The 18119-nt window shown below is 43.6% G+C and overlaps 1 protein-coding gene across 1 annotated transcript in view; it reads right to left on the bottom strand.

Annotated features, from left to right (window-relative positions):
• The window catches only part of LOC132834711 (sorbitol dehydrogenase-like), a 64570-nt gene that overhangs the window by 30948 nt on the left and 15503 nt on the right, over positions 1–18119 (bottom strand). Inside the window, exon 5 of the mRNA XM_060853673.1 lies at positions 89–207. Within this exon, the coding sequence (XP_060709656.1) occupies positions 89–207 (119 nt within the window). The remainder of the gene's footprint in view (positions 1–88; positions 208–18119) is intronic.

The raw sequence follows: 18119 nt of genomic DNA, 5'->3' as shown, positions 1-18119 counted from the left end.
TGATTTCTCGAGGTAAGCCCTGCGCTTTTTAATATTGACTTGGTCAACATTTACAACACCTCCAGCGATTAAAGTGAGCATGACTTACCGGCTCCACAGATGAAAACTTTTTGGCCAACTTTCACTCGTCCTCTTTGACAGGCATGAAGTGCAACACAGAGAGGCTCGACTAATGCACCTTCTTCTAAGCACACACATTCAGGAAGTCTGGAAAGGAGACAGAACCAACATTGGCCATGCATTCACACACATTAACCCAATAATCACTGGCATGTCAGACACTAAGGTCTGAAATCCCAACCCAAATTGGATGGAAATCGAATCAGTTCACAGAGACTGGCTTGTGGCTCAGTGGTTAGCACTGCTGTCTCACAGCGCCAGGGACCAGGGTTCAATTCCAACCTCGGGCAACTATCTGTGTGGAGTTTGCACATTCTCCCCGTATCTGCATGGGTTTCACAACGATGTGCAGGTTAGGTGAATTGGCCATGCTAAATAGTGTTAGGTTCATTAGTCAGCGGTAAATGTGGGGGGATGGGTCTGGGTGGGTTGATCTTCAGACGATCAGTGTGGACTTGTTGGACCGAAGGGCATGTATCCACTCTGTCGGGAATCGAATCTAAGGTATTCAGAGTATTGAGGCTTTTTCTCTGTCAACCACTGACAGTGTAGCCATCAATGGGAGATTCTTGCAGGATGAGAAACAGTCTAAGCGTTTCTCAAGGTCTGGCAGAATTGTTGGTGAATCATGTTTTCAAGAAGGAGGTAATATAGCTCTTGTGACTAAAGGAGGTGAGTCAGGATGAGAACATTGAGTTCAATGATCACATTATCATATTGAATGCCAGAGCAAGCTTAAGCAAGCTCTCTTATCTTCTATGTTTGTATGTTTGTACCTTAACGTGCCAGAACTACGTGTCAGGTGATGAGAAGACTGAATGTAGTGACAACTGAAATGGGTAATTATAGGTATATTTAGAATTAGCTTACTCCATATCTCGTTTCACTCTATATTCATGTCAGTCCCAGCAACGGATATGTCAGCCAATCCCTTCTCAGAATCTGAGCTGATGGTCTTTGGACCAAATGATAACCATATCTCAACCCACGCTGTAGACAGGTGCTCCATGTTTGTGTCCATTGTGAGAGTCGGTGAAGTGCAGATATGTCCAGATATATCCCAGAGGGACAAACCCAGCAAAACTAATGAATGACACCCACTAACTTATATACTTAAAAACAGAGCTCCAGTACCACCTGTACTTCCATTTCCAATAATTACTGTTTCTTTTGCCCTTTGAGATACTATCTTTTTCAATTGTAGCATCAGCTGGTGCCTAAAATGGATGGACACAACATTGGTTACTCAGTTATTCACCAATAAGGATGTGACCTTGTCCCTCAGTAAAAATGTACAGTCTACTTCCTCATTGGTATAACTTCCTGTAGTTAAGCATCTTCTCATAACCAGACACCAAAAAGAAAAGTGCAATCTAAACAATGCCAGCTAAATAAAAGAGAAAATTAGGTCCCAGATTGTAACAGATGTGATCATCAAGTCGTTTATATGAGGAAACAAGAGACAAATAAAAGTCTGACTTGCAACACAAGCCGCAATAAAAACCACAGTGGTTTTAACTCTGTTGCAATAACAATTTCCCAAAACCACTGATATGTCTTAACACGATCATCCTGAATTGCTCACTGAGTCACTGTACAAAGCCACCTATCCCAAGATTATTATAGGTATTTTTATTGAAAGAAAAAAAGAAATGTTTCAATTTTTTTTTACAAAATTACAAACTAATATAAACAAGTACAAGCACTAATATATAATTAAATATATATAAAAGGAAATAAATAATAACCAAAACACAACAATAGAAAAACAAGAGAATCTATCCTACAAACAACCAAAGCATAAAATAAGATATCTTACATTACTAGTAAGAAATAACATTATAATTAAATAATTAAGTATATACTCAAAATTAATTAACATCAAGTCATAATAAACCCGTCTTTATATGGGATTCCTCCCCTCGGGAGCCCCCGGACCAGCCAGAACCACTACTACAGCCAGACAAAAGCCCCTGACAATACGGTCGAAATATCTGTGTCGATATAGTTCAGAAAGGGCTGCCATATTTTATAGAATAATTCAGTTTTTTTGGTGCATCATATTTGTGAGGAAGTCAGGGAGGATATGTTCCATGATTATTAACCTGTGCCAATTTGAAAGTCCTGGAGGGCCCTCAGCTACCCAATTCACTAAGATATTTTTCCTTGCACAGAAAGAGAGAATAGAAGACACTGGATCCAATCCAATCTGCGTTCCCAAGATTTCTGTCAGAGCATTCGCTCCTCTATCCCAGTATCGATGGATCTTGTGACATGTCCATAAACAGTGCTTGAGAGTGCCCACTTCTATTTTGCATTTAGGACACATTGGGGATGTTCCTACCCTAAACTTTGCAAGTCTTTTAGGTGCTATATGGGCCCTATGGAGTATCTTTAATTGAATAGCTTGTGTGCTATTACAAATAGAGATCTTTCTGGCATTTTCCCAGATATCCTCCCACATTTCAAGAGGGATTTCTAACCCCAATTCCTGGTTCCATGTTTTAAACAGTTGCTTCATATTTTTCGATACCTCGTTATATAAGAGTACTGACCAAAAGTGGACCCATTGGCCATAGCACTCTTCTCTCCCTATCCAATTTGTAGGGACTGTCTAATATTGTGGTCTTCTTCATGCGTATATAATCTCGTATTTGGAAATACCGAAAAAAGGCTCTCCATTAGGCAGTCCAAACTTCTGGTGCAACTGCTCAAAAGATATCATAACCTCCCCATCAAACAGGTGCCCTAAGCAAGAGGTACCTCTGGACCTCCAGGTTTTAAATGTAGTGTCTGTCAGCCCTGGCTGAAAGCTGATGGTCCCACTATAGGAGTATAAGGAGAGGTTTTTTGTAGGTTACCTCATCATCCTCCAGGTTTTAATTGTATTTAATACAATAGGGTTTTTGCAATAGTCCATAATAGCTCTCATCTTATCTAAAAATTAAAGATTGATATGGGGACACCTTGCTTGGGAGGTCTCAATGTCGAACCAAATTGACTGTGGGTCACAAGAGACCCAATCAGCTAGATAGCATAATAAAGAACTCAACTGATACCTCCTAAAGTCTGGAAAATCCAGTCCTTGTAGAAGCTTGTGGAAGCTGCAGCTTTTATAATTTGATAAGGTGCCATCTATGATTCCAAATAAAGGAACCAAGTCAGCCGTGTAGTTTACATAATGCCAATCTCAGCAACATCAAAGCGAGCACTCTCATAGGATACAGGAGAAGAGGCAGAATATTCATTTTAACTAGAGCTACTCTGCCTGATCAGAATACTGGGAGATCTCCCCAGCGTTGAAGATCCTGCCTTATTTTCTCTAGTAGGTGCACAAAATTGGCTTTATACAGCTGACCAAATACTGGAGGGATAAAAAATACCTAAGTATAGAAACCCCTCCAGTGACCACTGAAAGGGAAAGCAAGATCCGTCCGATAAATTGGATACACTAGCGAGACCCCTCAACGGCATGGCCTCCGATTTCATAAAATTGATTTTATAGCCTGAGAACATACTAAATAGATTGATTACTTGAATTAAGCGGGGCACAGATATCAAAGGATTACTTGAGAAAAGGAGGATATCATCTGCATAGAGAGTGATTTTATGTTTACCTGAACCAACCCTCCGAGCCACTATGCACAATTCGGTTCGTATAGCTTCCGCCAGTGGTTTGATTATTAGTGTGAATAATAACGGTGAGACAGGACAACCCTGACGACAGCCCGTACCCACAATGAAGCTATCCGAACCCAAACCATTGGTAATCACAGCTGCCCTGTATAATATTGTATAATATTGAGACCCATTTAGAAAATACCTCACTGATACCGAACCTTCCCAGTGTGTAACAGAGATATGACTGTTCTACCCGATCAAATGCCTTCTCTGCATCCAGAGAGACAACTATCCCCTGTATTCTTTCCTGTTGACAGGCTTGTATCATATTTAAGACCCTTCTAATATTGTTAGCTGATCTACGGCCTTTGGTAAACTCTGTCTGGTCCTCCTTTATGATATATGGTAAGACTCTCTCCAATCTTAATGCTAACATTTTAGAAAGGATTTTGAAATCCACATTTAGCAAGGGTATTGGTCTATATGATGAGCAATCTTCTGGGGCCTTTCCTTTTTTAAGAATGAGAGAAATATTTGCTTCTCTCCACGCAGGCGGGTGGTAGCCCTGACTATGTGAGTAATTGTACATGCCAAAAGTGTACCAGCCAGTTCCCCTATAAATCTTTTATAAAATTCAATCTGGAATCAGTCTGGTCCAGGTGCTTTGCCACTCTGAAGCTGTCTAATTGCGTCGAGTACTTCCTGGGTTGTCAGGGGGAAATTCAGGATCAACACCTGCTCCGAGGTTAAATCCAGAAAGGCCACGTTTTTAAAGAAGGACTCCATCTTCTTAGTTCTATCCTCACAGTCCTGCGATTTATACAATTCAAAATAGAACTTTCTAAAGGTTGTATTGATTCTATTACAATCACAAGTCAGAGTACCAGCACTTTCCCTAATGGATGTGATAACTTGAGGAGCCTTCTTTTTTCCTAGCAAGATATGCTAGGTATCCGCCATGCTTGTTGCCATATTCATATAGTCTTTGCTTTACGAATAATATTTCCCTCTTTGCTGTTTGGGTAAGTGCAGTGTTCAAGGCTGTCCTCAGGGCTGTGATCCTTTGTAGCTTAACAATAGAGGGCCTATCAATATCCGCTGTCTCAGCTGCCTTCAAGCCAGCCTGGAGCAGGCGCTGTTATTCTCCCTTTCGTCTTTTCTGGGTCGCAGAATATGAGATGATCAAACCTCACGCATAAGCCTTAATGGTCTCCCACATCGCCGATGGGTTACTGGCTGTACCTGAATTAATTTCCAAAAAGGTTTTGAATTCTTGAGAAAATATTTTATAAATTTGCTATCCTTCATTAAGAAAGAATCCATACGCCAATGTCAGGGGCCTGTCCAATCGTCCCTAGCCTTAACTTTCATATATACTGCAGCATGATCAGAGATTGCTATATTACCTATTTTGCAGGACAATATGGAATTCAAAAGGGTCGAGGGAGCAAAAAGCATATCAATTTTAGTATGACACTTGTGTGGGTTAGAGTAGAAAGTAAAGTCTGCCCTGGGGTGAAGACACCTCCACACATCTACTAGCCCGAGCTCCTTATTCAGATCCACCAATTATCTACATCTAAGGGATATACCCATAGTACTCTTGGGTACCCTATCTGTCTCTGAGTCCATAATACAATTAAAATCTCCTCCTATAATTGTATGTCGGGCCCCAAAAGCCATCAACTTAGAGAACGCTTCCGTTACAAATTTGAAGGGATGTGCTGGGGGGCAACAAAGATTCAAAATTCCACACTCCTCTCCATTTATTAGGGCTTTGATCAGTATATACCGTCCAGATTCATCTTTTATCCAGCTTAATATTTTAAAAGGAAGATTCTTCCGAATGAAAATGACTACTCCCCTACTTTTTGAGCTAAAAGATGAGAAAAGGGCCTGGTCAAATCCACCCTGTTGTAATTTTAAGTGCTCTTTGTCAAGTAGATGTGTCTCCTGTAAAAGAGCTATATCAACCCTTCCTTTTTTGAGGTTTGATAATATTTTCGTCCTTTTTATTGGTGAATTACTCCCCTTGACATTCCAGGTGTACCATCTCAGCGAATGGTTAGCCATGATCGTCCAGGCAATCCCAAGACCCCCCCAGGAGGAAGAACCCCACCCTAAACACCTTGAATAAAGACCATGGAAAATTCACAAAAGCAAAAATTCTTTAAGACATTTAAACCAATACAATTAAAAACTATTCCTAAGTAAAGAAAACAATACAAAACACATTTGAAAGGAGATTTTTCCCCTTTGCTCCCAGGGGGGAGTAGCTACCCATCAATAACCCCACCGTAACCTCTCCTAACTAGTGCCCCGCCCTTGGCCCAGGCATTTTAAAATGGAGTAGACAAATCTGAGTGTTCCATAAAACCAAAGTTCACCCACCCCCAAACCAACACCTAGGTGCATTTAGCAAACATAAATATAAATATATAAAAGTACAAAATTACAATCCTAGCAATTATTAGAAAACTAAGTAAGATGACAGAAGAAGAGAACCCTGCTCTTTAGAAAAAGGTTGGACAAAACAAGACCCCCTCCCGCACAAATCAAATAAACTGCACGGCCTGTAAAAAAAAGCAGTCACATAGTGAATAACAAATGAGCCCCTCCACCCCCCAGACAAGGTAATGAACAAAAAAGGGATGGAGAAGGTAAGAAAGGGTAAACCGGGGGAGGGGGGAACAAATTAAAATCATTATCCATGCAGTTTGAATCTTAAAGTCTATTTAAGAGAGTCCAAAACTTTTTTAGCCTCCTCTGGTGATCCAGAGTTGTATATGGATCCTTCGTGGCTGAAGCGGAGCATTGCCGGGTAACTCAAGGAGTATTGGATATTTAGGTCTCTTAGGCGCTTCTTCGTCTCATCGAATGCCTTCCTCTTGCAGACCACGGCTGGAGAAAATTCCTGGAATAACATTATCCTGGATTTCTTTTGTATCATGGCCTGGGGATCCTTCCCCAGGACTCTGGAGGTTTCCGGGAGCATCTGCTTCTCTTTATAATATTGGAGCCGGAACAGAACCAGGCGGGGGGCACTGGTCCGACCTGGGCCTGGGTATAGCAACCGGGTGGGCCCACTCCACCTGTACCTGGCCTGATCCCAACTCCAACTTTAACATTTGAGGGAGCCATTGCTCCAAAAAAACTGCAAGCTGGCCTTCCTCTTCCCATTTGGGAAGTCCTGGAGTCATAGAGATGTACAGCACGGAAACAGACCCTTCGGTCCAACCCATCCATGCCGACCAGATATCCCAACCCAATCTAGTCCCACCTGCCAGCACCCAGCCTATATCCCTCCAAACCCTTCCTATTCATTTATCCATCCAAATGCCTCTTAAATATTGCAATTGTATCAGTCTCTGCCACTTCCTCTGGCAGCTCATTCCATACACGTACCACCCTCTGCGTGAAAATATTGCCCCTTGGGTCTCTTTTATATCTTTCACCTCTCACTCTAAACCTATGCCCTCTAGTTCTGGACTCCCCGACCCCAGGGAAAAGACTTTATCCATTTATCCTATCCATGCCCCTCATAATTTTGTAAATCTCTATAAAGTCACCCCTCAGCCTCCGACGCTCCAGGGAAAACAGCCCCAGCCTGTTCAGCCTCTCCCGACAGCTCAGATCCTCCAAGCCTGGCAACATCCTTGTAAATCCTTTCTGAACCCTTTAAAGTTTCACAACATCTTTCTGATAGGAAGGAGACCAGAATTGCACGCAATATTCCAACAATATTCTAACCGATGTCCTGCACAGCTGCAACATGACCTCCCAACTCCTGTATTCAATACTCTGACTAATAAAGGAAAACATACTAAATGCCTTCTTCACTATCCTATCTACCTGTGACTCTACTTTCAAGGAGCTATGAACTTGCACTCCAAGGTGTCTTTGTTCAGCAACACTCCCTAGGACCTTACCATTAAGTGTATAAGTGCTGCTAAGATTTGCTTTCCCATTTCGACAACCCCAATTATTGAGGTCATTGATGTGCGCTTCCAAGGTCCAGACTCGCTGCTCGAAAGCCCAGACCTGGCCCACGGCCGATTCGGCAGCAGCTTCCGAGGTCGCGACCTTTTGCTCCGCCCCTTCGACGCAGTTATTCAAGTTTTTCAACTTCTCGGTCGTGCTTCTGGAGCAGGACCGAGAACGACTCCCACCTGGTCTTGGATTCTTCGCTGAAGACATCGATCTTCTCCTGCAGCTTGTTGATCCCGGAGATCAGGCTCGCCTCCGCAGGAAAGTCCCCCAAGGTGGCCGTGGATGTCTCTGCTGCTGCTGGAGGGGGTGGGGGAGGGGTCCCTGCCTGTTGCGAACTTTGGGAATTTTTGCCGTTAGTCATTTTAAGAACAACATCAAACTGTTCAAGTTTGATGTAAAATGACTAATCATGCAAAAGTCATCTTAAATCATTTAAAAGGTGTGGTGAAGGCAGGTACCCCACTTTGCCCGAGTCTTAGGCAGAGCACTACAGACTCAGACTTGCTGGTTAACTGCCATCTTGTATCGCCCCAAGATTATTATAACATTTTGTGACCTTTTAAGAGTCCACAGAAGCTTTCCCAGATGTTGAATGTTGCTATTCTAAATTTAGGTTTGTTTGTGACTAGCGCAAATCTTAATGCCCCAAGATATTAAACACTTACCAAAATAATTAAGTATCCATCCATGCATCCTCTTGATCCACAACTGGAATCTCAATTAATTACGTTTATAAAGACACCCTTGAGGGAAGCAATGAAAATCTTCCTTCCCCTTTACAATGGAGGGGCACTAAGTCCTTGTTAAAGTTGGAAATCAGCTCCGTAATGAGGATGATCTCTTGAAACAGGGTTTATAAAAACAACGAGGATGTAATAGCCAACTGGCCATCTAGTTTACACTACACTATGAAGCAAGAATTTCTCACTGACCCAGTTTTCCCCAGAGACAAATATTCACTTGCACTTCCCAAAGGAGTTTCAGAAACATTCATGGCCAGAGAAAAGTAGCCTTTTCCCATCACTGGTTTATAAAATCATGACGGGCATGGATAGGGTGAACAGGCATGGAATTTTTCCCAGCATGGGGGAGTCCAAAACTGGAGGACATAGGTTTAAGGTGAGAGGGTAAACATTTAAAAAGGACCTGAGGGGTAACTTTTTCATGCAGAGGATGGTATGTATATGGAATGAGCTGCCAGAGGAAGTGGTGGATGCTGGTCCAATTGTGTTCCTGACATATCACACATGACTGTCTTATAAATCACAAACTTCCATTCATTAACTTGTAGATATTAGATAACTGGTATGTGGTATCCTACCACTTGTCTTTGCTTTGTAGAAATACTCTCAATAATATTATTCTATTGGGAGAGCCTGTTCCACCTGTCCTACAGCTGTTCATGATCAATCTAGAAGCTGATACACAATGAGGATATGGAAAGGTGCAGTCTACACCCTTACAAGCAAAGATTAACAGGCTTTATTTATGTAACTATTTACAAGGTATTTATAGACTCAGGCTCCAGTTCCACATTGTCTGGTGTTATTATGAGATAGCTCCTCTTGCATACACTCAAATAACTGTTCTTGAAGAGGAGAAAGAATTAATGCTTTACTCCAGGTCTCCTTGAAACTCTTTCATGGACACTCTATTAACCAGGAATATTTAACTCTTTACTCCCTTGCTCTCCATTCTCTATACAAAAGCATCTTTGGTTTGTGGCATTAATGTGCAGTGCAACATCATTCTCAGTTCTACTGGAGAATGAGTAGAAAGCATGGACCCTCTATCGTTATCATAGTCATAGAGTTTTAGAGTCATAAGCACAGAAACAGACCCCTTGGTCTAACTCATGCTCCCAATTCCAGCATTCTGTGTCTCAGTTAGGCTTCTTCATGGTTGGCTCATCCGACCAGACATCCCAATCTGAACTAGTCGCATTTGCCAGTATTTGGCCCAGAACCCTCTAAACCCTGCGTATTCAAGCTGTAATTTTTACCCTCTCACCTTAAACCTATGTCCTCCAGTTTTAGACTCCCCCATCCTGGGAAAAATTCCATGTCTATTCACCCTATCCATGCCCATCATGATTTTATAAACCTTGAAGGAATCAGTGATGGGAAAAGGCTACTTTTCTCTGGCCATGAATGTTTCTGAAACTTCTTTGGGAATTGATTTGTCTCTGGGGAAAACTGGGTCGGTGAGAAATTCTTGCTTCATAGTGTAGTGTAAACTAGATGGCCAGATGGTTATTACATCCTCGTTGTTTTTATAAACCCTGTTTCAAGAGATCATCCTCATTACGGAGCTGATTTCCATCGTTAACAAGTACTTACTGCCACTCTATTCTGAAGGTGAAGGAAAATTTTCATTTCTTCCCTCAAGAGTATCTTTTTAAATGTAATTAATGTTCGGCTTTTCTCAGCTACTAAGTCACAATGATTTACAAGTTTCCAATAAATTCAGTGACAGCGAGGTTATTTCCTCAATCAATTTATCTTTTGGCAGCCTCAGTTGTGTGACAACATTGGTCACCTGTGTAGAGGATTTCTGGAAATCTATGCAAGTGTGCTGCGGTTCAGTCTCCACGGTCTGACTGTGTAGCGCAACTGTGGGTCATCAGTCCCTTTACACTAGGTCACTGTCAATGATGCAGAACTTCTTCTGCTGCTCTGTGTCAAGTTCTTCCACAGCTGGCTTCAGTTCTGAGTGGTTGCACAGTCAAATGGGATCTCCATTTGACTGGAAAATTCTTTCTTTCATTGTATTGCGGGATGTGGGAATCACTGGAAAGGCCAACTTTGATGCCCATCCCTAATTGTCCTGGAATTGAGTGGCTTACAAAGTTTTGTCAGAAGACCAATCCACTTATTGGCCCTGGGTCAGGAGTCACAATGCAGACCAGACCAGGTTAAGAATGGTAGACAGGTTAAGAATGGTAGATTCCTTTCCCAAAAAGAGGATACAAGTGAAACAGATGAGGTTTTACAATAATCAATGCTCATTATTCTAAAAAGACTTTACAACTGCAGGTGTTATCTACTCAATTCCACCAGCTGGTTGGAAGGGTATTGAACTCATAACTATCTGGGGTAATTATGAGCCCGGTGACATTAACCACCACACCAGCATCTCACCAAGCTGGGGCAATAGAGCCCTTGGAGTGCAGGTTCACAGCTCCTTGAAAGTAGAGTCACAGGTAGATAGGATAGTGAAGAAGGTATGCTTTCCTTTATTGGTCTTAGTACAGGAGTTGGGAGGTCATGTTGTGGCTGTACAGGACATTGGTTAGGCCACTTTCGGAATATTGCTTGCAGTTCTGGTCTCCTTCCTATCGGAAGGATGTTGTGAAACTTGAAAGGGTTCAGAAAAGATTTACAAGAATGTTGCCAGGGTTGGAGGATTTGAACTAAAGGGAGAGGCTGAACAGGCTGGGGCTGTTTTCCCTGGAGCGTCGGAGACTGAGGGGTGACCTTATAGCGGTGTATAAAATCATGAAGGGCATGGATAGAGCAAATAGACAAGGTCTTTTCTGTGGGATCGGGGAGTCCAGAACTGGAGAGCATAGGTTTAGGGTGAGAGGGAAAGTCATAAAAGATACCTAACGGGCCACATTTTCACACAGAGGGTGGTGCGTGACTGGAATGAGCTGCCAGAGGAAGTGGTAGAGGCTGATACAATTGCAACATCGAAAAGGCATCTGGCTGGGTATATGAATAGGAAGGGTTTGGAGGAATATGGGCTGGGTGCTGGCAAGTGGGACTAGGTTGGGTTGGGATATCTGGTCAGCAGGGGCAGGTTGGACCGAAGGGTCTGTTTCCATGCTGTACATCTCTATGACTCTATGACTCCAACTGTTGAACTTCCTTCTGGAGAGTCTTTTCTCTCCAAATGTATCTGATGTGTTTTGATTGCTTCAGTGCATGATTGGAAACAGGGTTGGTGGGCCATTTTCCATCCTGTCTGAAACTTCAGCATGGATCATTATGTCGATCTCTGTGAGACCATTTGAAGATCTCCAACTCTGCAATTGGAGATTTCTCAAATGGCTGTAGGCAACGTAGGTGTTGTAAAATTATATGGAGGTTACTGGTTTCCTTTGTTGATGAAACAAGTATAACGTTTGTTCTGTAACACTTTAAGAAATTTGTCATCTGACTGTAGCTTCAGTTGCTTTTACTTCCACTGTCCCTTCTCCAAGAGAGGGCTGATTCTGCTGAAAAGAGACAGCAAGATGTTCTGAAACAGTGACACCCAAATGGCAGTGCAGGAAGGTTCAAAAATCTCAAACTCCGCTAAACAAGTAACCCAGTTCCCTGTGACAGTCTCCAGAAAGAGCAAACAAGGTCCAGAGTGGCTTCTGGTGCTGGGCACCTTCTTCTTTGATGCTTTTTGTAGCTCCTCTTTTGAAAATATTCAAAGGTCAGCATTAACTTTACATGTCTGAGGACTAGTATGACTGCCATAACAATATCAGAACCAGGAGCAGGATAAGGCCATTCAATAAGATCATGGCTGATCTTTTTGTGGACTCAGCTCCACTTATCCACCCACTCACCGTAACCCTTAATTCCTTTACTGTTCAAAAATCTACCTTTGCCTTAAAAACATTCAACGAGGTTACCTCAACTGCTTCACTGGACAGGGAATTCCACAGATTCACAACCCTTTGGGTGTGAAGTTCCTCCTCAACTCAGTCCAAAATGTGACCTCCCCTTATTTTGAGGCCACACACCCTAGTTGTAGCAGTGCACTGAATTACTAACATAGAAAACAGGAATAAGAATTGGTTATTCAGTCCAATGCTCTACGTTCAACATGATCACTGTTGATGTTTTATCTCCCATACCTTTTCAGTCTAGAAACCTATTCCTCTCTGAAATAAATTCAGTTACTTGATCTCCATAGCCTTCTATGGTACAGAATTGAAATCAGTAGCTCTGGTGTTGGCTTGCTGAAGAATGTTTAAGGTTACATACACACTTCCACCTACTATAGTAGCATAGTAGTTAGGAGGAACAGACAGAGTTTAGGTGACCCTTTTTCCACTGTACTGAAGTCCAGCATGCATCTGTCCTTTCATTCTATTATAATACCCCAGGGTCCCAAAGGTTGAATATTCCGAGAATGTTTTGTTATTGATGGTGCACTCTTCAAAAGAATGGAAACATTGACCACTGCATCAAATGTAAAATTTGTTTTCTTGTAAGTTACAATCTCTGCACCTCAGAGTTTGTCCTACATACAGGTTTGTGAAATTATGCAGGTCGGAATCTTGCTGTGGCTCTACCACATTCTCCAGGAAGAGCTCCCCCTGCCCCTCTGCGTTACAGACTGTTGGTACACATGCTTCAATTGGCTGTGCTGTTGCTGCCACTGTGACTTGGTCTCTTCGTGTCTGTGACCCTCTATGAAACTAGTTGTGTTCCATACTTACTAGGAGGACCACACTCCGTTTTCTGCAAGTCTTTGCCAGTGGTGATTTTCTTTAGCACTGACTTTTTCTCCATCCTTGTTCAATTTTTTTGCAATGCTCTACGTACTTGTTTATTTTCTCTTGTTTCTTGCTGCCTCGTGCTCTCTCTGTTATGGGTCCTCTGCTACACTTTGTTTCCTTGAAGTCTGTTTCTTGCGGGACCCCACCACCTTGGAGCTTCTCTTCAGGCACCCCTCCCACCTCCTAGAGTCGAATCACTGCACCGCTGTCATGGTTTAAGCTGAACATCATACTGTCGCTGAGTTTCACTCAGGGCTCTTATTGCCTCTTACCCTCCGGTTTCTTCATCATCAGCGGTCCCTCATAGACTCTCTTCCACTCTCAGGGTGAGTCTGTCAGTGGATGTACAGAGAGATGCAGCTTCCACAGGCTCTGTTACACTGGGGACAGGAGGTGGTCACGGGGAAGGGGCGGGATGTGAGCCCCTTAAGCTGTTTTCTCCTGGCTTCTGCTTTTTCCCAACAGTGGGTCTCCAGTTTCATGAGGCTGGTCACCATCTGCCACCCCATAGAAAGATGTAACCTACCCTCACGTGAGCAAAAATAAATAGGGTTTATTAACCTTAACTATTTACAAGGCACAGTAAGTCATGCTAGGTAAGCCTTTAAGATTCAGGCTCTTGTTCCACATGATCTGCCATACTCAGTAGCTCTTCCTGGTGTTAAGATATAATTAACCCTTTACACTATAAGGGTAGCACTGTTATCCAGTATAGTCTGAACCCCTTTGCTAAGCTGCACTGCTTAGAATTAGCAACCATCTTGATAGATTTGTATCCACAAATAAAGGAGGCCAGCAATTACAAGTCATCAACCCATCACCAGACAAAACAGGAAGGCATTTTCCCTTATTTATCTGAAAAGGGCTGTGTTGCAAGTCTCCGCTCACACACACGGAGCTCTCCCTTCTCTTTATTGCTCATAGCCCCTGGATGGTCAGTCTCCAGTGATGTGGGAGAAATGCTAAAAGTAAAAGGAAACACAACCTGAGATGTTTTGGGGGGAAGGCGATGGCCTAGTGGTATTATCGCTGGAGACTCAGGTTCGAATCCGGTCATGGTGGATGGTGGAATTTGAATTCAATAAAAGAAAAGTCTAATGATGATCAAGAATCCATTGCTGATTGTCAGGGAAAAAGAAAACGTCATCTAAAACCCACTAATGTCCTTTCGGGAAGGAAACGGCATTCCTGACCTGGTCTGGCCTACTTCAGATCCACAGCAATATGGGTCAACTCTTACCTGCCCTCTGGGCAATTAGGGTGAGCAAGAGACACCTTTATCTCGTGAATAAATTTAAAAAGTGTTCATCCTTCTGAACTCACAGAAAGAACAAGGCATGTCTATTCTAACTTTAGTCATTTCACAAGCAGATGCCGTGGGCTCTTGTATTGCAGAGAAAGTGTCTCTGCTCCTACAGCAGGAGGTCCCAGTTCAAGGCCCACTTGCTCCACGGTTGTAGAATAATGTCTACTGAACAGGTTTACTCAAAAGTACATACAAGCAAATGCTCCATGACAGTTGACCTTATACTACACATTGAAAGAGCTCCAACATCATACAATACCTCAAAAGGCATGCCCCTTCTAGAATTACATTGTCCTCAACAAACTGGGCCATTGTATAAAACATATAGTTGCTAGGTTATTTAATCAATCAAAATTTAGGTATCTTTATAGACAAGAAGCATTGAGATGAACTGCAGCAATGGCGAGTTTGTCTGAAAATGTGTTTGTGGGATGTCTGTGTTACTGGTTTGTCCAGCATCAATAAAACATACTGCCTCATGGCGCCAGGAACCTGGGCTCGATTCCAGCCTCAAGCAACTGTCCGAGTGGAATTTGCACATTCTCCCCGTGTCTGCGTGGGTTTCCTCCCGGTGCTCCTCCCACAACCCAAAGATGTGCAGGTCAGGTGAACTGACCATGCCAAATTGCCCATAGGTGTTCAGGGATGTGCAGGCTGGGTGCATTAGTCAGGGGAAACATTGGATAAAAGGGCAGCGGAATGGGTTACTCTTCAGAGGGTCGGTGTGGAAGGGCCTGCTTCCACACTGTAGAGATTCTGCTGACCTCCAATTTGCCTGGGGGGAGTTGGTAGTGAGCTGTCTTCTTGAACTGCTGCAGTCATTGAGTTGCTGTCTTACGGTCTTGGTGAGTTGCAGTAGTGCGTCTTGTGGCTGGCACACACATTGCTGTCACTGTGCATCACAGGTGAAGGCAGCAAACATCAAAAGGTGGTAGGTCGGCTTTGTCAGCAGCAGTCTCTCAGAACTGAAGACGGCTACATGAATCCTTGGGTGACCGAGGTGTCCCATTTTCAATTTGCAATGGTTTTCCCACAGTGGGGGCACATGGCTACAAGGGGAAATGGAACTTGGTGCCCCAGGCTGGCATTCTTCATGTTTCTCCGCCATGGTCATTCTACCTCGAAGTCAGTTGCTGAGGAGCCTCAAGTGATTCACACTCGACAAATCCAGAAGTGCTAGGCCAAGCGATCAGCAGCTTTCTCTTCCCGGTTATTGGTATCAATGCCTCTGTGCATTAGGATAACTTTGACCACATCCTTATAAAATGTTCCTGTTAGCTGCTCTTTGAGGGCTGGCCAATGGGAAGCTGGGAGATGGGATCCTGCCGAGGGCAGCAGCTCTTGAGAGTTTGGATGCGATGTCCCCTCCATCAGAGACAGTTCTTCAGGAGCAGGGCTTTGATGTGGTTGGACACTCTTGCATTGCATCCCCAGAATCTGGTGCAGGACCACTGCTGCAAGCTTTCAGAAGATGGCCCAGATTTCACTGCAGCTGAGAAGGATGCCAACGCACTAGCGTTATTAGGACTACCACTGATTTCCAGAAGTCCCTTTTGTCAAAGGCACATTGTTGCAGGCTAAAGGCAGTGCTGGCACAGTTGACCCAGTGCTGGACTTGCTCATTAATAGCAGGAAGTGCTGCCCAGGCTTCAGAGGGACTTCAACTATGAAGATGTTGTTGGCATTACACAACTAGTGAGGGAAAGGAGGATCTCTACGGATTTGCAATGTTTGAAAATGATATGGGGCACGTCTTTAAAGGGTTGAGTGCTCTTTGCACATCCTGTGCAGTGTGCATAATCAGACAGCTGCAAACTGAAGGTCCATGGGGGTGATGTTTGCCCTGGACGCGATCAAGCTTGAGGTTGAAGTGCGTCCTGTCCAGATGATAACGGATGCTGATGATGGGTGGTAGAGGGAGATTGGTGATGACACTCAGATAAAGTCAAGCCATTCGGGATTCTGTTATGGACCAACTCCAATAGTCGATACCCAGGTGTTTGGGATGGTGAAGATGTGTTGCATTCAGTATGCTGGCATAGAGATAGCAACAATAGTGGGCACTTGCTCCTGTGCACAATGTAAACGGACCCGGCACTCTCTCCCAGTGCTGCAGATCACTCAAGGCAGGAATGTTTAGCTTTCTCCATGTGGTTTCATAGGTTTTCCAGTGTCTTGTGCCTGGCAAATGATCATCACTGAGCACACATGTCCACGATCCATTCAGTAATAGTCAGAAACCTCCACAATCTTTGGCATGAGCATATCTTTCAGGTCTCTACCTTGGACAATGAAATAGTCCAGGATGCACCAATGCCTCAGATCCCAGATGCCGCCACATGGTCTTCGGTTGCTTCTTACGGTGGAAGGCCATGTTGTTGGTTGGGTGCTTAGTGGGCTACTTAGTCCTGGATGAAGTTGAGTTTGTTGAGTGTTGTCAGTGCTGCACTTTCCTAATTGAGATTATTCCAACTCATGTGTGAATTGTACTTTACAGATGGTGGACAGGAATCAGGGAGTCAGGAGGTGAGTTACTCACTGCAATATTCTGAGCATTTCCTTCTCTTCTCTTGAAGCACCAGTATTTGTCCCAGTTCAGTTCCTTCTCAATGGTGACCCCCAAAATGTTGATAGTTAGGCTTTTAGTCAAAGTAATATCAGTGATTATCGTGAGGTGTAAGGCTGTTGTTGAAGATGATCCTTGCTAGGCACGTGTCTGGTGTGAGTGCCACTTATCAAACTCAGTCTGGATATTGTCCAGGTCTTGCTGTATACAGGCACAAATTGCTGAGTCGAGAGTGTAGTGCTCGAAAAGCACAGCAGGTCAGGCCACATCCAAGGAGCAGGAGAATCGATGTATTCATCAGGAAGGGCTTATGCCCAAAATGCCAATTCTCCTGCTCCTCGGATGCTGCCTGACCTGCTGCGCTTTTCCAGCACTACATTCTCGACTCTGATCTCCAGCATCTGCAGTCCTCACTTTCTCCTAACAGATTGTTGAGTATCTGTGAGTCATGAATGGTGCTGACCATTGTTTGCTAACACTTGCACATCTTCCACTTTGGACCTCATGTTGGAAGGAAGGTATTGGGTGAAGCAACTGAAGATCTAAGACACTACCCTGAGGAACCCTTCCATTGACATCCTAGGTCTGAGATGAACAACCACAACCATCTTCCTATGTGCCAAGTATTAACTCCATCAGCTAAGATGACAGGTTGCTCCCAATTCTCACTGATTCCAGTTTTGCTCGGACTCCTGGTTGCCATGACACTCGGTCAAATGTGGCCTTGACAACAAGTCACTCTCACCTTACCCCTGGAATTCACTTCTTTAGTCCATATTGGTCAGAAGGAGGGTGGGCTTGGCAGAACCCAAGCTGGGTGTCCGTGAGCAGGTAACTCTTTTGTGTTGATGACCTCTTCGGTGACTTTGCCGATGTTTGAGAGTGGACAGAGAGGGCAGTAATTGTCCACTTTGGACTTTACTTGTTTTCTTTGTGAACAGGACAGATCTGGGCAATTCTCCCCATTGTCATGGAGGTGCCAGAGTTGTGATTGTACTGAAACAGTTTGGCTAAGG

The sequence above is a fragment of the Hemiscyllium ocellatum genome, chromosome 42 (genome assembly GCF_020745735.1).
Source record: "Hemiscyllium ocellatum isolate sHemOce1 chromosome 42, sHemOce1.pat.X.cur, whole genome shotgun sequence".
In the NCBI taxonomy this organism is placed as follows: Eukaryota; Metazoa; Chordata; class Chondrichthyes; order Orectolobiformes; family Hemiscylliidae; genus Hemiscyllium; species Hemiscyllium ocellatum.
Note: the sequence above shows the minus strand (reverse complement) of the source record. Positions and strands in the feature narration are given on the sequence as shown.